Genomic DNA, 17,699 nt, shown 5'->3' with positions numbered 1-17,699 from the left:
AGCACAATATAAAATAGAGTACAGGTGTTTAAAAAGCTACATATGTTTCTGTTTAGGATTTTTATAGTGTCAGTGTAATAGGAATATTGCTTTTTTGGTGTAATATTTCAAGTCCTCTTTCCACCCTAAGATAATGAACTGTTGTATACAAGCCCTTCAAAGCTCATAAGAAAAAATTGGGACTGTGGTTACAGCTACAATGCATCTTTTGTACCTGGAACTCTGTTCTTAGCTATGTATCAGGCAGTTAAAGATATTTTTAACTTCCGGTCTTTAAAAGGCAATGGACTTGGTTTTTTATAATATAAAAGGATATTAGAATATTAAGCGTATTTAAAAGGCTATTATAAATAAAACAAATCACCAAACAGGACGGGAATAGGAATGAAGCTTCAGGATGTCATTACAGGGTGCTTTTACAGGATTTTTTTTTTTTTTTTGTGTAACGCTCTTTCCTCTGGAAGAAACTCACTAGACCACAGAGAAGAAAGAATTAGCGCTATTTTATGTAATGTTATTTACTCTTTCATGTTCTGTAGGATCTCATTAGAAGGATGAGAGATGAGTTCCAGCAGTGCATGCATGTTAATAATAGACAGTACAAATGAGATTATAATAAGAGAATCCTGGATGATACACAGGGAATTAGAGCCAGGAGTCCATACATAAAAGCAGGCTTTTACTCAGTGAAACTAACTGTTTGCTAAGTGTTTGTGGGAGAAGAACCACAAAGGTGGAGGCTGAGTCAAACTCATCAAGCCTCCTAAAAATTAGTGATAATCCAAAAAGAGAAGCAAAATCCAGGAGTCCTAAATCTTATTACCTGAGCTATTGTAGGCTTATTTTCACTCTCTTAGAACTTTGTCCTTGAAATTCCTTTTGGAAGAAACTTTTCATTGAAACAGTGTAAATATTTAAGGGTGGAGGGAAAAAAAACCAAAATAGATTTATTGCTCTTGGGTTATGAGAAGTTAGAAAAATAGAAAAATGCAGTTTGTCACCAAAATAGATTGTTCTGAATCCCCTGCACATACGTGATGCTCAGGATGTGAAAAATACCTTTGACAGGACTGATAATTTTGCATTTTAAAGTAGCTGCCTCTTTTAAGCTTCCCTAAAGAATCTAGGAATTTCAGGAATTTTTTCATATGCCACATATACTCTTTCCTTATTATTTAAACAGGGAGACTTTCCTTCAGGGATCAATCTTCAGGGAGACACTTTACGACATGTGTAAATTTATGACTATGTGTCTTCCATTTAAGTCAATGGAGCTTGAGAGGTGCTTAAAAGAAAATATGTGAGCTTTCTTTAAATGGCGGGGCCAGAATGTCAGATATGTGTGAAGTATTTTAGAGAACTGCAAAAGACAAAATACATGATTAAAAGATGCAATGGAAATAGATGAAAGGGAGGAAAAAGTGTTGTCTACTACTATTACACAACTTCTTGTCTCTATTTCCAGTAGGTGCCAATCTCTAAAAGATAAGTGTGCTATACAGCTGCTAGTTTTGGCCAGAGTATTTTTTTGCCTGTATATTGGCAGAGAGTATAAGTAATACATGTAATAGATATGTGCACTGTGTGGTGTAATAGGCAATCCAGCATATCAAAGAACTATGCATTACAGTGGCTGCTATTACAACACTGTAACTTCTGTGCTGTACAACTTCACAACACAAAAAATCTTCAAAACAAATAACAATAGGAAACTATTTACATAGAGACAAAATTATTGTAAATCATTTTGAGGTTTTAAATGAGTTGTACTTTCCTTCGTGAGTGCCAATGATTCCTACCCTTAGTAACTTCCTAGTAGAAACACTGGAAATAGTGTATTTTCATCTTTGGTGTAGATGATTACATTAAAATCCACAACAAGATGTACTGTTAATACAAAGTTAGGGTTACAGATGTTTTCATTCTGCCAAAATACATCTTAAGAGGAAGATAGTTTAAAAACTTGTCAGTATTTTGTACTTAGATTTTAATTTTTTTTTTTTTTTTTTCCCCAGGAGAAGTTGTAACTGTGTAGTAGCTGCAGCCAGAAACTGAGTGATAGGCTAGCCAGGAGTGAAATGAGGTTGAAGCAACATCGGACAGGACTGCTAAGGATCGGAGTTGGAATTGGCTAGGAAAGGCTGTCCAGCCTGGGAGCTGCAGAAGGAGACACAGCAGGTATGGGAGAGGGACTGGCTGAAAAACTAGGGGAAGGTGGGAATGGTTTGGCATTAAAATCAAGAGAATGAAAGATGGGGATATGGTCAAGGAGAAAGATGGTGAAAAATGAAGCTGCCTGAGCAAATATGTTGAATCAAGGAGAGTATGCAGGGAATAGGAAATCATAAAATTGCTGGCAGGCTAGGAGCTGGGACAGGGACTAGCAGTGAGGACGCAGAGCTTGAGTGGGTGGTCCGAGGTTCAATGAGTGAGAGAAGAGAGACTGATCTGAAGAACAGAAAGGGAGAAGTGGTTCTGGGAGGAGATACGTGGCAGTAGGAGTCAAGTGGGTGTTGTAGATAAATAAAGCTAGTCTTTTATACTCCTTCCATCTCTGAAATGTCTGAATAGCTTTTTGCATAAAATGAGTGACAACCCCAACTTTCCCTGGGTAATAGGAGGGGACCTTTCTCTATTTGTTGAGTTGGATGTTTAGTTTGTGCTTTTGAGGGGGATAGCAAAGAAGTATCTCTTCTTTGATCAGACACCATTTGGAGTTTGGTAATAAACTGTGAATGTCTTTTGTAGTGGAAAATATTTTTCAAATGTTTCTGAAAGATACCTGCAAGGTTGCGTAAAAACAGTCACGCTCCAGACTCACTTATTCTGCTTAGCCTCAAAAAAAGGCACACTTCATCTGCTCTGCTGTGTTTTGTTCCGGGGCTTGTAAGCTGTGCTGTTGCAAGGGTAAGCAGCTGCTGCAGTTGTTTGTAGAACTTCATGCAGTCTGTGGTGTTACTGGGGTTGATCTGTTAGCTTTTTGGCCGGCAGGGCCGGTGCCTTACACTGGCGTTTCAAGCTGACTAGGAGTTACTGAAGGACTTGAGCTTGAAGCCTTTGTTGTATAGCAACCGTTTTTTCAGTAACAATTTTGAAACAGTATTTTCAGCTCGATACAGTGAGTTGCAACTAATCCAGCCTGATAGGAAAAAGGCCTGTTTTCCTCTGCCCAGAGTCTCCTAGGCAAGATGAGAGTTTCCCAAAAAGGTGAAGGGGAAAGAGAGTATTTTGGAAAATGTACACTACTCTGACAGTCAGAATGGGTATGGGCTGTGGGAGTCTGCCTGTCTTTGCTGGATGAGGGCTGTGCATGTCCTGCAAAAGGTGCTAAAAACATCTCAGACAACTTCTGATCTGAATGTTCCTCTTTTCTGTCCGGTATCTCTTGAGTCGTCTTTGGCTCTGATCCGGACCAGCTGTTTTCCATCCTAATCTTGTTTCCCGTAGCAATCTGGACATGTTTGCAGTGGCGGTGGTTACGCTGGGTGAGGGTGAAGTACTGCAGTCGTCCTTGGCATGTTATTGTCTGTTAAACCGGTGGAATCTCCTTAGGTTAGATTTCTTCACGGTCGCTTACAGACGCTGAAGGGTGGAAGATCCCTGTGGTTTGCAGAGATAAAGGCCTTTGGAAAGGAGGAGCGAATGCTTATCGGCACTGCCAGTGGAAGAAGAACGTCTGGAATCTTTTTAGTGTCGGGCCAGCTCCTTCCGCAGTGTCCTGTTGGCACACAAACAGCATTTCTGCTCCAGCGTGGTAAAGCTTAAAGGAAAAACAGGTTTTTAACGGCATTAATCAGCGAGGATGAAAAAGTTGATAATTTTGGAATAGCTTTTCCTTATCTGGGCTTTTCGGCGGTTTCAGCGCAGGCAGTTAACACCTGAGCGCTGCCCGCGGTGTTTCTTAGGCATTTTAATTCAGCCGGGGCCGCCAGCGGCCGGGCAGGGGACGGGCGGTGGAGCCCGAGAGGAGAGGCGAAGGCTTGCTTGGTCCCGCGTTTCCTGGAGGAGAACGCTGTCGGCCGGGCTGGGCTTTCCGCGGGGGAAGGGGCCGAGCGGCAGCACCGGGGCCGGGACAGCCACACCCCCCAGTGCCCGCCCCTCGCTCCGCCCCTCGCCGTCGCGTCACGGAATTCCAGGGCGCTCCCGCCAATGGCGGCGGCGGGCCGGCGGCAGAGGGCGCCGCGCCAACTCAGCCGGGCGCTCGAGCGGGGCGCGCGCGCGGCCGGTTGGGGTTACTTTGCGTGGCGAAGCGGCCCCGTAACCGTTGTAGCGGGGCGATCCGCCCGCCGCAGCGCGCGGGCTCGGCTGGCGCCCGGAGAACCGCTCCGCTCCCCGCGGCCAAACTGGGGCGGCTCTGCGCGGAGCCGCCTTTGCCTTCTCGCCCGCAATAAAGATTTTGTAAATCAGACACAGCTCCTTCTTGCGCCTAAGTGACGGACAAGATGGTGGCACCGGTTTGCGCGAGTGCAGGATTTGACTCTGGTTGAAATGTAAAGCAAATGGCAAGTGACCGTTCGGTCGCACCAGAGCTTACTTTCCCGTAGGGCGCTTTGTTTCTGTCGTTAGCAGAAAATAAAGGGTGAATTTTCTGCTTAAACAACATGGCATCTGGTACAACTGGACGGGATCCGTTGGTGATGGCAGTGCTAAGCTTCCGTCTGCTTTCCTGCTAGCTGCGTTCAAACTTGAAACAGTTTGACAGCGGTGGCACAGAAGCTGAGACTCCTCTTCCTTCCCAAACCTCTGCTTTTCCTTGTGACCCACTGTGCCTGCAGTTTGTTTCCGAGTCGGAAGCGACCCTGGCAGTCCCCTCCTGCCGCTCGGCTCTTGTTTAGCAGAATGAGGGAAATGGCGCTTCCACAGCAGATCCTGGCTGGGTCAGCTCTGACGGGCCTGCTCACAGCGAGGATTTTGGCCTTGCTTCTATGTAAAGAAAAACTAAACCTGAACACCCCCCTCCTCCCCAAAAACCCACCCAAAGCAGTAAGATGGACTCTGGGGGGTGAGGGGGTGCCTTGTGCTTTGGCAGGGGTAAGAGCTAGGCCCTGTACTTCCTGCGGCGCCTGCCCGCCTCCCGCCCGGGGTGTCGGCAGCCGCCCTGCCCGCGGGCTGGTTTTCCGGGTCCCTGCTCTGCCTGCCGCCCACCCGGCGGGGGGACCGGGCGCGCCTGCCGCTGGGGGCTGCTGGGCCAGGGTGCCGGGCTCAGGCTCGGGCTCGGCGGGGGTGGAGGCCGCTGGCTCCGCCGTGGCCTCGCGTGACCCCGGCCCGCCGCGGGGATGGGATGAGATGAGATGGGATGGGATTTGGGGGACGGGGGGGGGGGAGGGTGAGGGAATCCCCCTCGCGCGCGCGGCGTGTCTTTTGTGTTTGTACACACGGCGCCGAGGGAAAGGGGGCCGGGCGGGGGGCAGGGCCGCGCCTTCCCTCCATTGTGCTCGATTGGCGGGCGGGCGGGGCCGGGGCGGGGCGCGGCGGGCGGGGGCGGGGCCGAGCGCGGGGCCGGCCCTCCTGAGTCAGCCATCTTTCAATTGTGCTCCCGGCCGCCGCCGCCGCTAGCAGCAGCAGCAGCAACCGCCGCAGCAGCTCCGGCTCCTCCTCGCGCCCGCCCGCCGCCCTCCCTCCTTCCCTCCCGCCCGGCAGCCGCGCTCGCCCAGCGGACGGGGTAAGTCTGGCACCGTGCCCGCCGCCCCCCCGAGCCCCACCGCCCTTCCCCCGACCCTCCCCACAAACTTTTGGGGGCTCGGGAGGTCGGCGGCAGCTCGCGTTCCCCTTCACCCACGCCGCCTTCTCGGCGCAGCCCGAGCGGCTCCCTCCGCCGGCACCCCCGGCCCCCGCTTCGCGCCGTCGTTGCCCCCCTCTGCTCCCCTCGCCCCCGCTCCAGACCCCCACCAGTCGCCTCCCCAGCCCCTTAGCTGCCTCCTCAGCCCGACATCCCCCGGATCGGGGCTGGGAAGCGGCCGCAAAGAGGAGCCGCTCGCCAGCCCAGGGTAACTCTCCTGCCTTCCTTCCCCTGCTCCCCACAGTTGTTGCTCAGCTTCACCATCTTGTCTCTTTTCTCTGGTCACCGACCATATTTTTTTTCCTATTGCATAAAAAACAATAAAAAGGGAAAGAAATTCGCCGAAGGAACGACCCAAACCCAACGCAATTTTTCGGTTTTCGACTGCAAACTTTTCCGCTGCCTCCCCCTTCATCCACACCCACATGGTTTGGAGTTCCTTGCGATTTTTTGGCGTTATTTTTCGCAATTTATTTTTTCCTCCTTTGCGAAAGGACTAGGGCTGCATTTCGTGATTGTTTCCATTTTGTTCTGGCTCTGGGAGATGAGTTTGCCTGTGAGAGGCGCTTGGGAGCGAGGCGGCTTCGGGGAAGCAGTTACACAGAAAGAGCAGGACGGCACCCAAAAAACACCCCCCACACCCCCCAAAGAAAAGTTTGTTGCTTTCTCGCACTTTACTCGGGCCCTCTCCCTTTTTTTTTTTTTGCACGATAAACGCCGGTTTGCCTGCGGTTGCCGGCGGGCCGGGGAGCGCGAGCGGGCGGCGGCGAGAGCCGGGCAGCTCGGCGGCGGGGGGCTGCCGCTCCCCTGTCACCCTCTCCCCGGTTCGGAAGGAGGTTGGCGGCGGGCAGGGGGGCGGCGGGCCGGCCCCCCGGTGTTTGCTGGGCGTTGTTTGCAAACACTTGGCAGGTGGCGGGCGGCCGGCGAGGGGGGAGGCGGCAGCCGCCGCCGTTCCGCGCTTGCTGCCGGGCAGCTCGCCGGGTTTCGGTCGCCGCTGCCTCGCTGTTGAATTCGTGGGCTAAAAAAATTGTATTTTAGTATTCCGCGACCGGCAGGCGTTTAATTTCGTTTTTTTTTTTTTGTTTGTTTGGTTTTTTTTTTCTTCCCCCTTCTTCTGTCTCTGGCGGTCGGAGGCGTTAAGCGGCCGCGAGCTCCGGCGTTAGCGGCTCGCCCCGCCGTTGAGCGGTCAGGGGCGCGGGGCCGGGGGACCGCCCGCGCGCTGGAGGGGGCAGGCGTCGGTGGGGGCGCGCGCTGAGCGGGGCGGCCGGCCCCTCTCCCTCCCTCCTTCCCTCCGGCAGGTGTAAGGCAGTGACGTCGGCAGGAGCATGGCCCGCACCAAGCAGACGGCCCGCAAGTCCACCGGGGGCAAGGCGCCCCGCAAGCAGCTCGCCACCAAAGCCGCCCGCAAGAGCGCGCCCTCTACTGGCGGGGTGAAGAAGCCGCATCGTTACCGGTACGCAGCGCCGCGCACCGGCGGTACCGGGCCGGCACCGGGAGCACCCCCCCAACTCCCCCCCCCCCAACTCCCCCCTCCCTCCCTGGCGGGGCGGAGCGCCGGGGACTGGGGGGGCGCTTCTCCCCTCCGCGCCCGCGCGCTCCCCGGGGCCGCTCCGCCGCGGCGGGGCGCGGGTCCTCCCCCCACTCCGCCGCAAAACAAACTCGTTAATTCGCAGCGCGGGCACCGACCCGGTATTTACCGTTAGCCCCTTTTCGGGCGTTTCAGTTCCGGCGCCTAAAAAAAAAAATCAACACTCTCCCACCGCTACGGTGAACGGGGCGCTGCGAATTTTTAATTTTTTTTTTTTTTTTAACTTCTGGTTATTTGGGTGCTGCAGCAGGGTGTTGCCGCCACGAAGTTTAATCGTTACCGGTGCATGTTAATTTAGTTGTAGTAGATTTTTGATCCGTCCGCGGTAGCCGTGCAGGGGAGGCGATCTGCCGCGGGAGGGCGCCACGTGCCCACGCGTGGGCAGGGCCTCCCCGGGCGAGGGGCGGAGATCGGCTAGAGCCAGCGGTAGATCTTTTTGACAGGCTCGTAATAACGAAGTTTTCCAGTCCTTCCTCTGCCCAGGATGGTGACAGTCGTGCTTCACTTTGGAGGATGATTTCGGGCTAGGTGTGCGTGTTCCTTGAGGGGGGCGGGGAGGTGGAAGTGGATTGGGCTGGAGAAGTGGCTTTGAAATAGAGAACTTAACCTAAAAGTCTGTTGCTGTAGGTGTGAGGTGGAATAATCAGTAGTCTAGGAAAAAGGTGATGAAGCTGGAGGTGGAAAATATAAAGTTTCTGCAGGAATAAATGTGGTATTAATTTAATGGGACTTTGTGTCTGCAAAAGTACGTTGTTAATCTGAATTTGTAGTTCTGACACCATAACTAACACAAGGAAATATGCCAGGTAGTTTGTGCTGATAATATAGTACAGACTATAAATTGTTAGTTCTGGGAGTTTTCACAGCATCTTATGTCAGTAGGGAAGAAGAGCCAAATTCCCCTTAAAACTGGATTCGCTCTTCAGGCCAATTGCTCACTGGGTACCTCTGGTATGGTTGAACCAGCTCGCTCTCAGCAGTGTTGGAGCTGGGACTTGTTAGCGCCCATTAGCCAACGTGTGCTGTCCAACGCTTCTCTCAGTGAAGTCGGGGCCCCAAGGGCCTCTCACATCTGCCCAAGGGATCCCTGTTCAGGCCAGTGGAAGTTTGGACAGATCCATGGTGAGACAACGGTGACCCTTTGCCAGTGAAATTGGTTTTGTGTTCTAAATGCTGGGACTCTTCTAGTGAAAACAGCACGTATACAGTGCTTGGTTTAGTTTAATGATGAACCCGTATATTTAAGGTGTAGAGTACATTTAGAGTACTAATTCTTTGTATTTTGTTTTTTATTATTTAATTTTAAAAGACCAGGTACTGTGGCTCTCCGTGAAATCAGGCGCTATCAAAAGTCGACCGAACTTCTGATCCGCAAACTTCCCTTCCAGCGTCTGGTGCGTGAAATTGCTCAGGACTTCAAAACAGATCTGCGCTTCCAGAGCGCAGCCATCGGTGCTTTGCAGGTGAGCCTTACCCCGGCCGGGGGTCCTGGGGGAGGGCTGCCTGTCTGCAGGCGGGGTCGGTGCTGTAAGTGTCCCCCTCTCCCAAAACCTGGAGAAGGAAGGTAAGGGAGGGCTCTGCCCCCCGCCCCCATTGGCCAGGCTGTTTCTAGGTTTAGCCACAGCTCTGTCTGATTGGTGGGCTGCCGTGGTGGGCGTGACCCCTCCTTGGGCGGGGCTGACATAGGGGGTTGTGCCCCCCAGCCTTCCCGTGCTTAGCGTGGGCTTCGGGATGCCCTGCAGGTTACCACAGTCTGAAATAACGCGGTGACAGGCCCACAAGTCCTTACAAAGGCTGTAAATGTGGTTTTGGGGGGATTTTTTAATGCTGTGGGGGTGTTGGTGTGGTGGTTTGGTTTTTGTGTTGTTTTGTTTTTTTTTTTTTTTTTAATAGCACCCATCCCCAAGTAGTTGCACTTGGCAGAACAGTGCATCTTGTTAAGACACTTAGCGTAAACCTGTTTCCTCTGTCCTCAAGCTTTGTTAGAGGTTTTGCCTTTTGAAAGCTGTGCAGTCGGAGAGGAAAGCGTTGTTGTGTAAAGCTTATTCTGGTGTCTCCAAATGGCAGTTGTGATATCCTCAAATGCTCGTTAAAGAAAAACAGCTTTATAAGCCACATCTAAACACAGTTAGGGAAATAAGTGCTTTTGTGTGGTGTAGTTGATGCTAAACACATTTTAAAATTTATTAGTTAAATAACTTATTTACAGCATATTGAGGGTGAAATACTAATTGCTCTTTCTGCCCCAAATTCCTACACCTAAGTTAGGTACCTCCCAAGACTGTGTTCTTGTCACAGGAACGTTTCCTTCTCATGATAGAAATACACTCTTGGTTAAAGATAGGTCTTTGCTGTTGAAAGATTGTTCCAGAACCTGTCTGCGATTGTAGAATATCTGATATGCAGGTGAAATTGTCTTTTTTCTGCTTAATGACTTCCACTTGATAAGGAGCCATCTCATAGGCTGTGAGATGCTATAAATTTGAGCGCATGCTTATCTACAAAAGGTGGCTGTGTGCATTTGCAAAGTTGTTACTTTTGCTTTTAGTCTTTATTCTGTGTTCCCTGCTGTGAGTGAATGTGGTAGTTCTTAAATCCTCATATTTACCTATGTGTCTTTTTATCAGGAACTGCCTCTTAAAATTTAGTGAGTAGTTAATACGTTTTCAGAAGCCTGGTTTTGCTTTAAGGAGTTGTTGGTATAGAACTTGTTCACATACTCTTCCTAGTGCTTCCTGCTTGCGTATTTACAAAAAAAACCCTTTTAACTCCTTCAGTACCATGTTGTCTGTGCTGGCATGGCTTATTTGGTGAAGTGCTTAGGCAGGAAGAAAGTATAGGGATAGGACAAGTATCTGATGGTAATTCTCAGACTGCTGTCCCATTTGTGGTGATTCAGGGAGTTCCTGAGAGAAAGGTATTATCATCCTGTGTCTAATAATTCTCAGTACATTTTTTTTCCTGCTAATCTTTTACTTTTGAATTAAGCCAACTCTTCAGTATGCTATGGCAAGGAGCCACGTGCCCCAACTGTATGTTGTGAAGGAATACCTGCTCTTCTCTTCCCTAGCACCTGCCAATTTCACTTGATGCTCAATGGCTCTTACTCTGGAAGAGGGAGCAGACAAGTCACTCAAATAGTGTAACCCAGCCTTGAAAAAGAGAAGTTCCTAAACAAACTAACCTTTTGATAGGATAACCCCTTACCTTTGAGAGTCTCATCATAGTATTGGTTCGGTTATGTTGTGGACGATGTATTCACTGAGTGGTAGTAGTACGTGACTTTAGCATAGAATATTATTTGGTGGTTTATAAGAAAGTGGAGGCTTTTATTTTTTGAGAATCTGAAACTTTTGATGTTTGTGAGTAATAAAGATAGAAGCCTAAACTTAATGCTGTATTATGTAGTACTTTGAATTGTTATTTTTTCCTAGTGCTCAGAGAATGAGAGCATTCTTAACTCTTTTTTTCCTACACTAGGAGGCAAGTGAAGCCTACTTGGTTGGCCTGTTTGAAGATACCAACCTGTGTGCTATCCATGCCAAACGTGTCACAATCATGCCAAAAGATATCCAGCTAGCACGCCGCATACGTGGAGAGCGTGCCTAAACTTCACTATGATGGGTTTGTCGTTCTCGAAGCAAAATCTTCTTCCTGTTATTGGTAGTAATGAACGTTAGATATTTTTTCCATGGGGTTAAAAGGTACCTAAGTATATGGTTGCAAATGGAAAAATAGGGGACAGAATTGGGTGTTGGCAAGGTTTTTTCCATTTTCATTTGTGTGTGGATTTTTAATATAAACGAGGGGACATAAAACATCAATGCGGTCAAAAAATGTTTCGGTGAACAAGTTTCAACAATTCAACTTTATAAAAAAAAAAATAAATAAGCCTGTCAAATTTTTCTGGACAATGCCAGCATTTGGATTTTTTTAAACAAGTAAATTTCTTATCAGATTGCAACTAAATGGTGTTTGTAGCATTTTTATCATACAGTAGATTCCATCCATTCACTATACTTTTCTAACTGAGTTGTCCTACATGCAAGTACATGTTTTTAATGTTGTCTGTCTTCTGTGCTGTTCCTGTAAGTTTGCTATTAAAATACATTAAATGATGCCTGCTTTCAGTCTTGATTTTTAAATATTACATGTAGGTTATATTTGATTAAAAAATAATCAGCCTTCTTTCCCTTTTTCTTGTCAATGTGTGACCTAAATACTTAGAGCAGATCTAGGAAGCAAACACTGGGGATAGTACCTTGGCTGAGGCAGTGTTTAGGTGAGGGTTTTTTAAGAGTGTAAAATTTCTGTCCGTTCCATGTGAATGCAAGTTTGGTGAGTATACTACCTGATAGAAGTCTCGAGCTGAACTGAGCTCTCTAACTAAGTTTTAGTGCTAAGAAAAAACAATTTTGTTTCTGATTAGGTTCCTTTCTTGCTTGACTTAATCCTGAGTTTGGAAGCGTTTCTGATTTTAATGGTTTGTTAGTACAGTATAAATGATGGGGTGTGGTGGTTTGGGCTGTTTGGGGTTTTTTTTCTTTTTTTTTTTTTTCTTTTTTTTTTTTCCCCCAGTGATTTGGGGGTTGAGTTTGGGTTTGGATTTTGCTTATGGATTATTATTATTTTTTTTTTTTTCCCCACTCTTATCTGGTTTCTTGGTTTGTAGGTGTTCACTCTCTGGATGATTGCCGTTCTGTTTCAGTCACACCCTCTGGCATGGTTGAGAGCTTAGTCCACTTGTGATTAGTTTCAGTTTGTACACTCCAGTCAAAAAGACACTTTTGTACCATTTTTGTTTACCATACTTCATAGAGCCAATACTTGGACAGGAACTCACATTTGAAACTTACTGATTTTTTGTATTCCCCACTCAATTGCTGATGAAAGTTTCTGTAAAAAAAAAATTTACTGCTGAAATTATATTCTATAAAAACTTTGGTTTAGTTTTTCACCTGAAACTTGGTTAAAGATTCTGATGGACCACCCTGGAAATGAGTTATCTGGTGTACTTTTTGGAAGCTCTTGCAGATAATGAAATGAGTTACAGAGAAGGAAATATGTAGGCAGTGAACAGATTTCACCTCTGTGCTAAGACCCCTACAGAGCTTATATGCTGCTAACTTTTTTGGAGAGGTACTGAGTGAGCTTTAAACACATGAATGAATTTGGAGATTTCCAAAGAGGATTAATAGAGATGTATTATCTGCTTTGGTATCTTGAACAGAGAGCCAAAAGTTACAGAATAAATCACATTATTCATAACTTGCTTGGCTCTAGTAATGAATGCTGTCTGCCAGGGTTGTGCAGAGTAAAGTCTATTTAAGTGGAGTAGCTTGTCACAGAGAAAACTAATGCTAGACAAAATGTGATTATATCCTTTTGATGCCAGGAATTTCATAGCTATCAACTAAAAATTAAGGAAGACTTGTTTTGGAGGATCCAGAACAACAGAAATATAAAAGGTGAGCAACTGAGACACTTAGCCGATTTGAGATGTCACTTCTGTCAAACTTGCTATAAATGCATTTCAATATAATTAACTACTTATTTTGCCCTGTACTTCAGAACTCGGTTTCATGCATCAGTCAACAATTCTGCAGCCACCTACACAAAAAAGTAATTACTGTTTTTGATAGGTTTTTTTAGTAACCTGGAACTGAAGTATTGATAAAGGAACTTACTATTATTTAGAAAACCAAATCTGACGATTTTGGTACTCACATGAAATGCCAAGTTCCTTCTCTTAAAAGAGAATTGGGGTGATGAATACCATGACAATGCAGTTAAACTGTTCAAAGCTGAATAATTCATAATGGAAGGTGAGGGATCAGGAGTCTGTGCAGTTGTCATTTAAGTGGTGGGCAGTGCTACCCTACAGCTTGGGGATAAACTTTTGCCTCCTTGGAAGTGTTGCTCATGGTGGTTGTGATCCTAGAGATGCCATGTGAATCCTGTTAGTGATTAGCTGTCTATGTGTTGATACAGAGTACTGTCTTGTTTTTATTTCTGGGGAATCTTAGGGCACCACCTCTCTGCTCCTTATTTGTTTTTTCAAGTATGATGGATTTTCCTTAACAGATATTTCCACTGTATTGCTGAATGAATTACTTAATCTGTAGCTTTCTCACCCTCTGCCCTGCGTACACTGTATTTTTGTCTTTAATGTGCAGCAGCATGTAAATAAAAGCAATTAAATAATTAGCTTTCAATAAGAACTGCTTTTTTGAAATTAATATTTTGCCAGAATGGTCAGGTGTCTGTCCAATTTTGAATGGATCTTCTAGTTGATGCTGTTTAATGTTAATGAAGGAAGGAGAGTACAAAAAGTGACATTGCTTTTTTTCTTAGTTTTTAATGCTGAGAGTTTAGTTATTTGGGGTTGTATTTTTCCAGCAGATTTTAGACAGATAGCTTCTAAGTGTTGTTGACATAACTTGTCCAGAGTTGACAGTTCACTTGTACCTGGGAGTCTATCAAAGACGTGCTCTGCAGTACAGAAAGAGTAAAACAAAAAGGTGAAATTGGTGTTAATACAAAAGCTGCAGAGGAGGAGGAACAAGCCTGTCTACAGTTTCTGTGTAATCAACTTTTTTCCTTGTGTAGTAGGATTTCTACAAAAGCATTTCTGGAAAGTCGTAGAGGGACAGGAGGACTATGTAGCACTCAAGATCCGCAGTTAGGGCACACATGGATCGTTAGAGAAGGCAGGATATAGCTAGTTATTCAGAATTAATTTTAAGCTGCTGATGTTGTGATGCTGGCATTCCCTTCCTTCTGTCACTTCAGGATTACAGGTTCCTGCTCTCTGGGGTGAAGACGAGGATTGGATAAAATGGTTCAGATCCAGTTATGTGCAGTGGTGTGGTTTAAAAATAACTGAAAATTGTGTTTTGATCAATGCAATTTCCCCATTTCACGTGTTGTCACGTGTCCTTTGTGCTGTCTGGAGTGAGCAGTAGCTGCTGGTGGCCCTGTTAGCTGTCTGCATATGCAGGTTTGGGCATCATCTAAATAATCCAAAGTCTGCAGGCGTTTACCAGATAGGTATTGCAGCTTGTCATCTTACTCTCTGTTAGCTGGGCTGCTTCCTCTGAAGCTGACAGGTGGGAAGTGAGTCACGCAGGGAGTTAGCTGACCTACAGGATGATAATCCATTAAAACATTGTATTGCTTTTGAGTGTCCTGAACGTTCTTTTGATAAAACAAGGGGTGATCCTCACAGGGCTGTATATGCCTGCTTGTTGGGTCAGATAATTTTTGAGGAAACTATTGACAAACAAATATTAATTGGTTTAGAGTAACTTAAAAGTTTGGTGTTTGTTGGATTTAATTTTTTTTTTTCTTTCCAGGAAAGCACATGTTTCCTCAGCCAGTTTTGCAAGCATCATTTAAAATCTTACAAGATTCTTAGTATCTACAGTTGCCATATGTCAAATAAATTGTAATACTTAAAAATGTAAATTCCTATTGACTTGTAGTGTTTGGGAGTTGAGGGTAAAGGGAACTTAATTGAACTTGAATGTGGACTAATTTAACACTGATAGAAAGATAAATCTACTTAAGTCACACATACTGCATTATCTGAAAAGAAAAAGATTTATACACAAGAGAGATTTAATACTGACTTAAAACATTCTCATTCTGTGGAAGAAGTGGATTCAGGTTCTTGTTTGACACTGAAAAACAGAAAAAAAACCCCAAAAGTAGGCTGAACTTCAGTTTCTAAAATAGTTTACCTCTTTTTCCCCACAGCAATTCTGCTATTTCCTGGCAATCAGTTGCAGTGGAGATCTTGGATACTTGTAACAAGCTGTGGTCATGTGGACATCCTCCTGGGGAGGAGTTTAACTGTATTGGGTGGAGGGATGGATGTGACTTGGCTCCTTCTTTCTTAGTGACAAACACATTCAGAGGTTGAACATCTGTTTAAGGCATATAATTGCATGTATGTCCACATTTCAATTTCTGAATTATTTTGTGAAGTCCGTTATAACTTCATAGAATTATAGAATGGTTAGAGTTGGAAGGGACCTTCAAAGGCCATCTAGTCCAACCCCCCTGCAAGGAGCAGGGATATCCCCAACTAGATCAGGTTGCTCAGAGCCTCATCCAGCCTGGCCTTGAACGTTTCCAGGGATGGGGCTTCCACCACCTCTCTGGGCAACCTGTTCCAGTGTTCTACAACCCTCATTGTAAAAAATTTTTTCCTAATATCCAATCTAAATCTACCCCCCTCTATTTTAAAACCATTACCCCTTGTCTTATCACAACAGGCCCTACTGAACAACATCTCCCCATCTTTCTTGTAGGCCCCCTTGAGGTACTGGAAGACTGCTATAAGGTCTCCCCAGAGCCTCCTCTTCTCCAGGCTGAACAGCCCCAACTCTCTCAGCCTGTCCTCGTAGGAAAGGTGCTCCAGCCCTCTGATCATCTTTGTGGCCCTCCTCTGGACCTTCTCCAACTGGTCCATGTCCTTCTTGTGTTGGGGACTACAGAACTGGACACAGTACTCCAGGTGGGGTCTCACCAGGGCAGAGTAGAGGGGGAGAATCACCTCCCTCGACCTGCTGGCCACGCTTCTCTTGATGCAGCCCAGGATGCGGTTGGCTTTCTGGGCCACAAGGGTGCATTGCCAGCTCATGTTGAGCTTCTTGTCCACCAGCACTCCCAAGTCCTTCTCCTCAGGGCTGCTCTCAATCCATTCCCCACCCAGCCTGTATTTGTGCCTGGGATTGCTGTGACCCAGGTGTGGGACCTTACACTTGGCCTGGTTGAACTTCATGAGGTTGGCATGGGCCCACCTCTCCAGCCTGTCAAGGTCCCTCTGGATAGCATCCCTCCCCTCCAGCATGTCAACCACACCACATAGCTTGGTGTCATTGGCGAACTTGCTGAGGGTGCACTCTATCCCAGTGTCCATGTCACCGACAAAGATGTTGAACAGGGCCAGGCCCAACACGGACCCCTGAGGGACGCCACTCGTGACCAGTCTCCACATGGACATAGAGCCGTTGACCACCACTCTCTGAGTGCAGCCATCCAGCCAACTCCTTATCCACTGAGTCGTCTGTCCATCAAACCCATGCCTCTCTAGTTTAGAGAGAAGGATGTCGTGTGGGACAGTGTCAAAAGCTTTGCACGAGTCCAGGTAGATTATATCCCTTGCTCGTCCCTTGTCCGCTGATGCTGTCACCCCATCATAGAAGGCCACCAAGTTGGTCAGGCACGATCTGCCCTTGCTGAAGCCATGTTGGCTGTCACCTACCACCTCCTTGCTCTCCATGTGCCTTAGCATGGTTTCCAGGAGAATCTGCTCCATGACCTTGCCAGGCACAGAGGTAAGGCTGACCGGCCTGTAGTTGCCTGGGTCCTCCTTGTTCCCCTTTTTAAAAATTGGGGTTATGTTCCCTCTCTTCCAGTCATCGGGGACCTCACCAGACTGCCACAATTTCTCAAATATGATGGCCAGTGGCTTGGCAACTTCATCCGCCAGTTCCCTCAGGACCCACGGATGGATCTCATCAGGTCCCATGGACTTGTGCACCTTTAAGTTCCTCAGATGATCCCGAACCTGCTCTTCGAGTACAATGGGCAGTTCTTCATCCTCGCAGTCCCCGCTTGTACCTTCCACAGCTTGGGTGGTGAGAGAAGAGCCCTTATCAGTAAAAGGCAAAAAAGTCATTGAGTACCTCAGCCTTCTCTACGTCCCGGGTTACCAGGACACCAGTTTCCTTTCGGAGGGGGCCTACATTCTCCTTGGACTTTCTTTTGTCCCCTACATACCAATAGAAGCCTTTCTTGTTGCTTTTTATATCCCTAGCCAGATTCAATTCCGTCAGGGCTTTAGCCTTCCTCACCCGATCCCTGGCCACTTGCACAGCCTCTTTGTAGTCCTCCCAGACTACCTGTCTCCACTTCCACCCTCTGTAGGCTTTCCTCTTCACTTTCAGTTGGTCCAGGAGCTCCTTGCTCATCCACGCAGGCGTCCTGGCTTTTTTGCCTGACTTCTTCTTCCTCTGCTGAGCTTGGAGGAGGTGCTCCTTGAATGTGGACCAACTTTCCTGGGCCCCTCTTCTCTCCAGGGCCGCCTCCCATGGCACTTTGCCCACCAGGTCCCTGAAGAGGCCGAAGTCTGCCTTCTTGGAGTCTAGGGCTGAGAGGTTGCTGTGTAGTTTCCTCACTGCCCCGTGGATCTTGAACTCCACCGTGTCATGGTCGCTGCAGCCAAGGCTGTCCTTCAGTTTCACATCCCCCACCAGTCCCTCCCTGTTGGTGAGCACAAGGTCGAGCATGGCACCCCTCCTTGTCAGCTCCTCTGTCGCCTGC

General features: G+C 47.2%; 1 protein-coding gene across 2 annotated transcripts; it reads left to right on the top strand.

Moving 5' to 3' along the window:
• The first annotated feature begins 5,506 nt into the window (after positions 1–5,506).
• On the top strand, positions 5,507–11,485 carry H3-3A (H3.3 histone A). Of its 2 annotated transcripts, none has more exons than XM_086743619.1 (4): positions 5,507–5,662; positions 7,078–7,232; positions 8,677–8,830; positions 10,438–10,694. In XM_086743619.1, the coding sequence occupies exons 2-4, from the start codon at positions 7,105–7,107 to the stop codon at positions 10,522–10,524; spliced, it is 369 nt and encodes a 122-aa protein (XP_086599745.1). In that variant the 5' UTR covers positions 5,507–5,662; positions 7,078–7,104; the 3' UTR covers positions 10,525–10,694. The 2 variants fall into 2 exon arrangements, with proteins under 2 accessions (XP_086599745.1, XP_086599744.1); XM_086743618.1 differs by lacking the exon at positions 10,438–10,694 and adding an exon at positions 10,848–11,485 and having other exon boundaries at positions 5,508–5,662.
• The last annotated feature ends 6,214 nt before the right edge of the window (positions 11,486–17,699 follow it).

The sequence above is a fragment of the Chlamydotis macqueenii genome, chromosome 3 (genome assembly GCF_036417535.1).
Source record: "Chlamydotis macqueenii isolate bChlMac1 chromosome 3, bChlMac1.mat, whole genome shotgun sequence".
In the NCBI taxonomy this organism is placed as follows: Eukaryota; Metazoa; Chordata; class Aves; order Otidiformes; family Otididae; genus Chlamydotis; species Chlamydotis macqueenii.
This window is presented reverse-complemented; position numbering and strand designations above follow the sequence as displayed.

Bases quoted from the DNA above. Each gene is read 5' to 3' on its own strand.
- H3-3A (XM_086743618.1), top strand. From the start codon at position 7,105: ATGGCCCGCACCAAGCAGACGGCCCGCAAGTCCACCGGGGGCAAGGCG. The intron at 7,233-8,676 runs GTACGCAGCGCC...TAATTTTAAAAG, and splicing joins AAGAAGCCGCATCGTTACCG to ACCAGGTACTGTGGCTCTCC. The intron at 8,831-10,847 runs GTGAGCCTTACC...TTCCTACACTAG, and splicing joins CAGCCATCGGTGCTTTGCAG to GAGGCAAGTGAAGCCTACTT.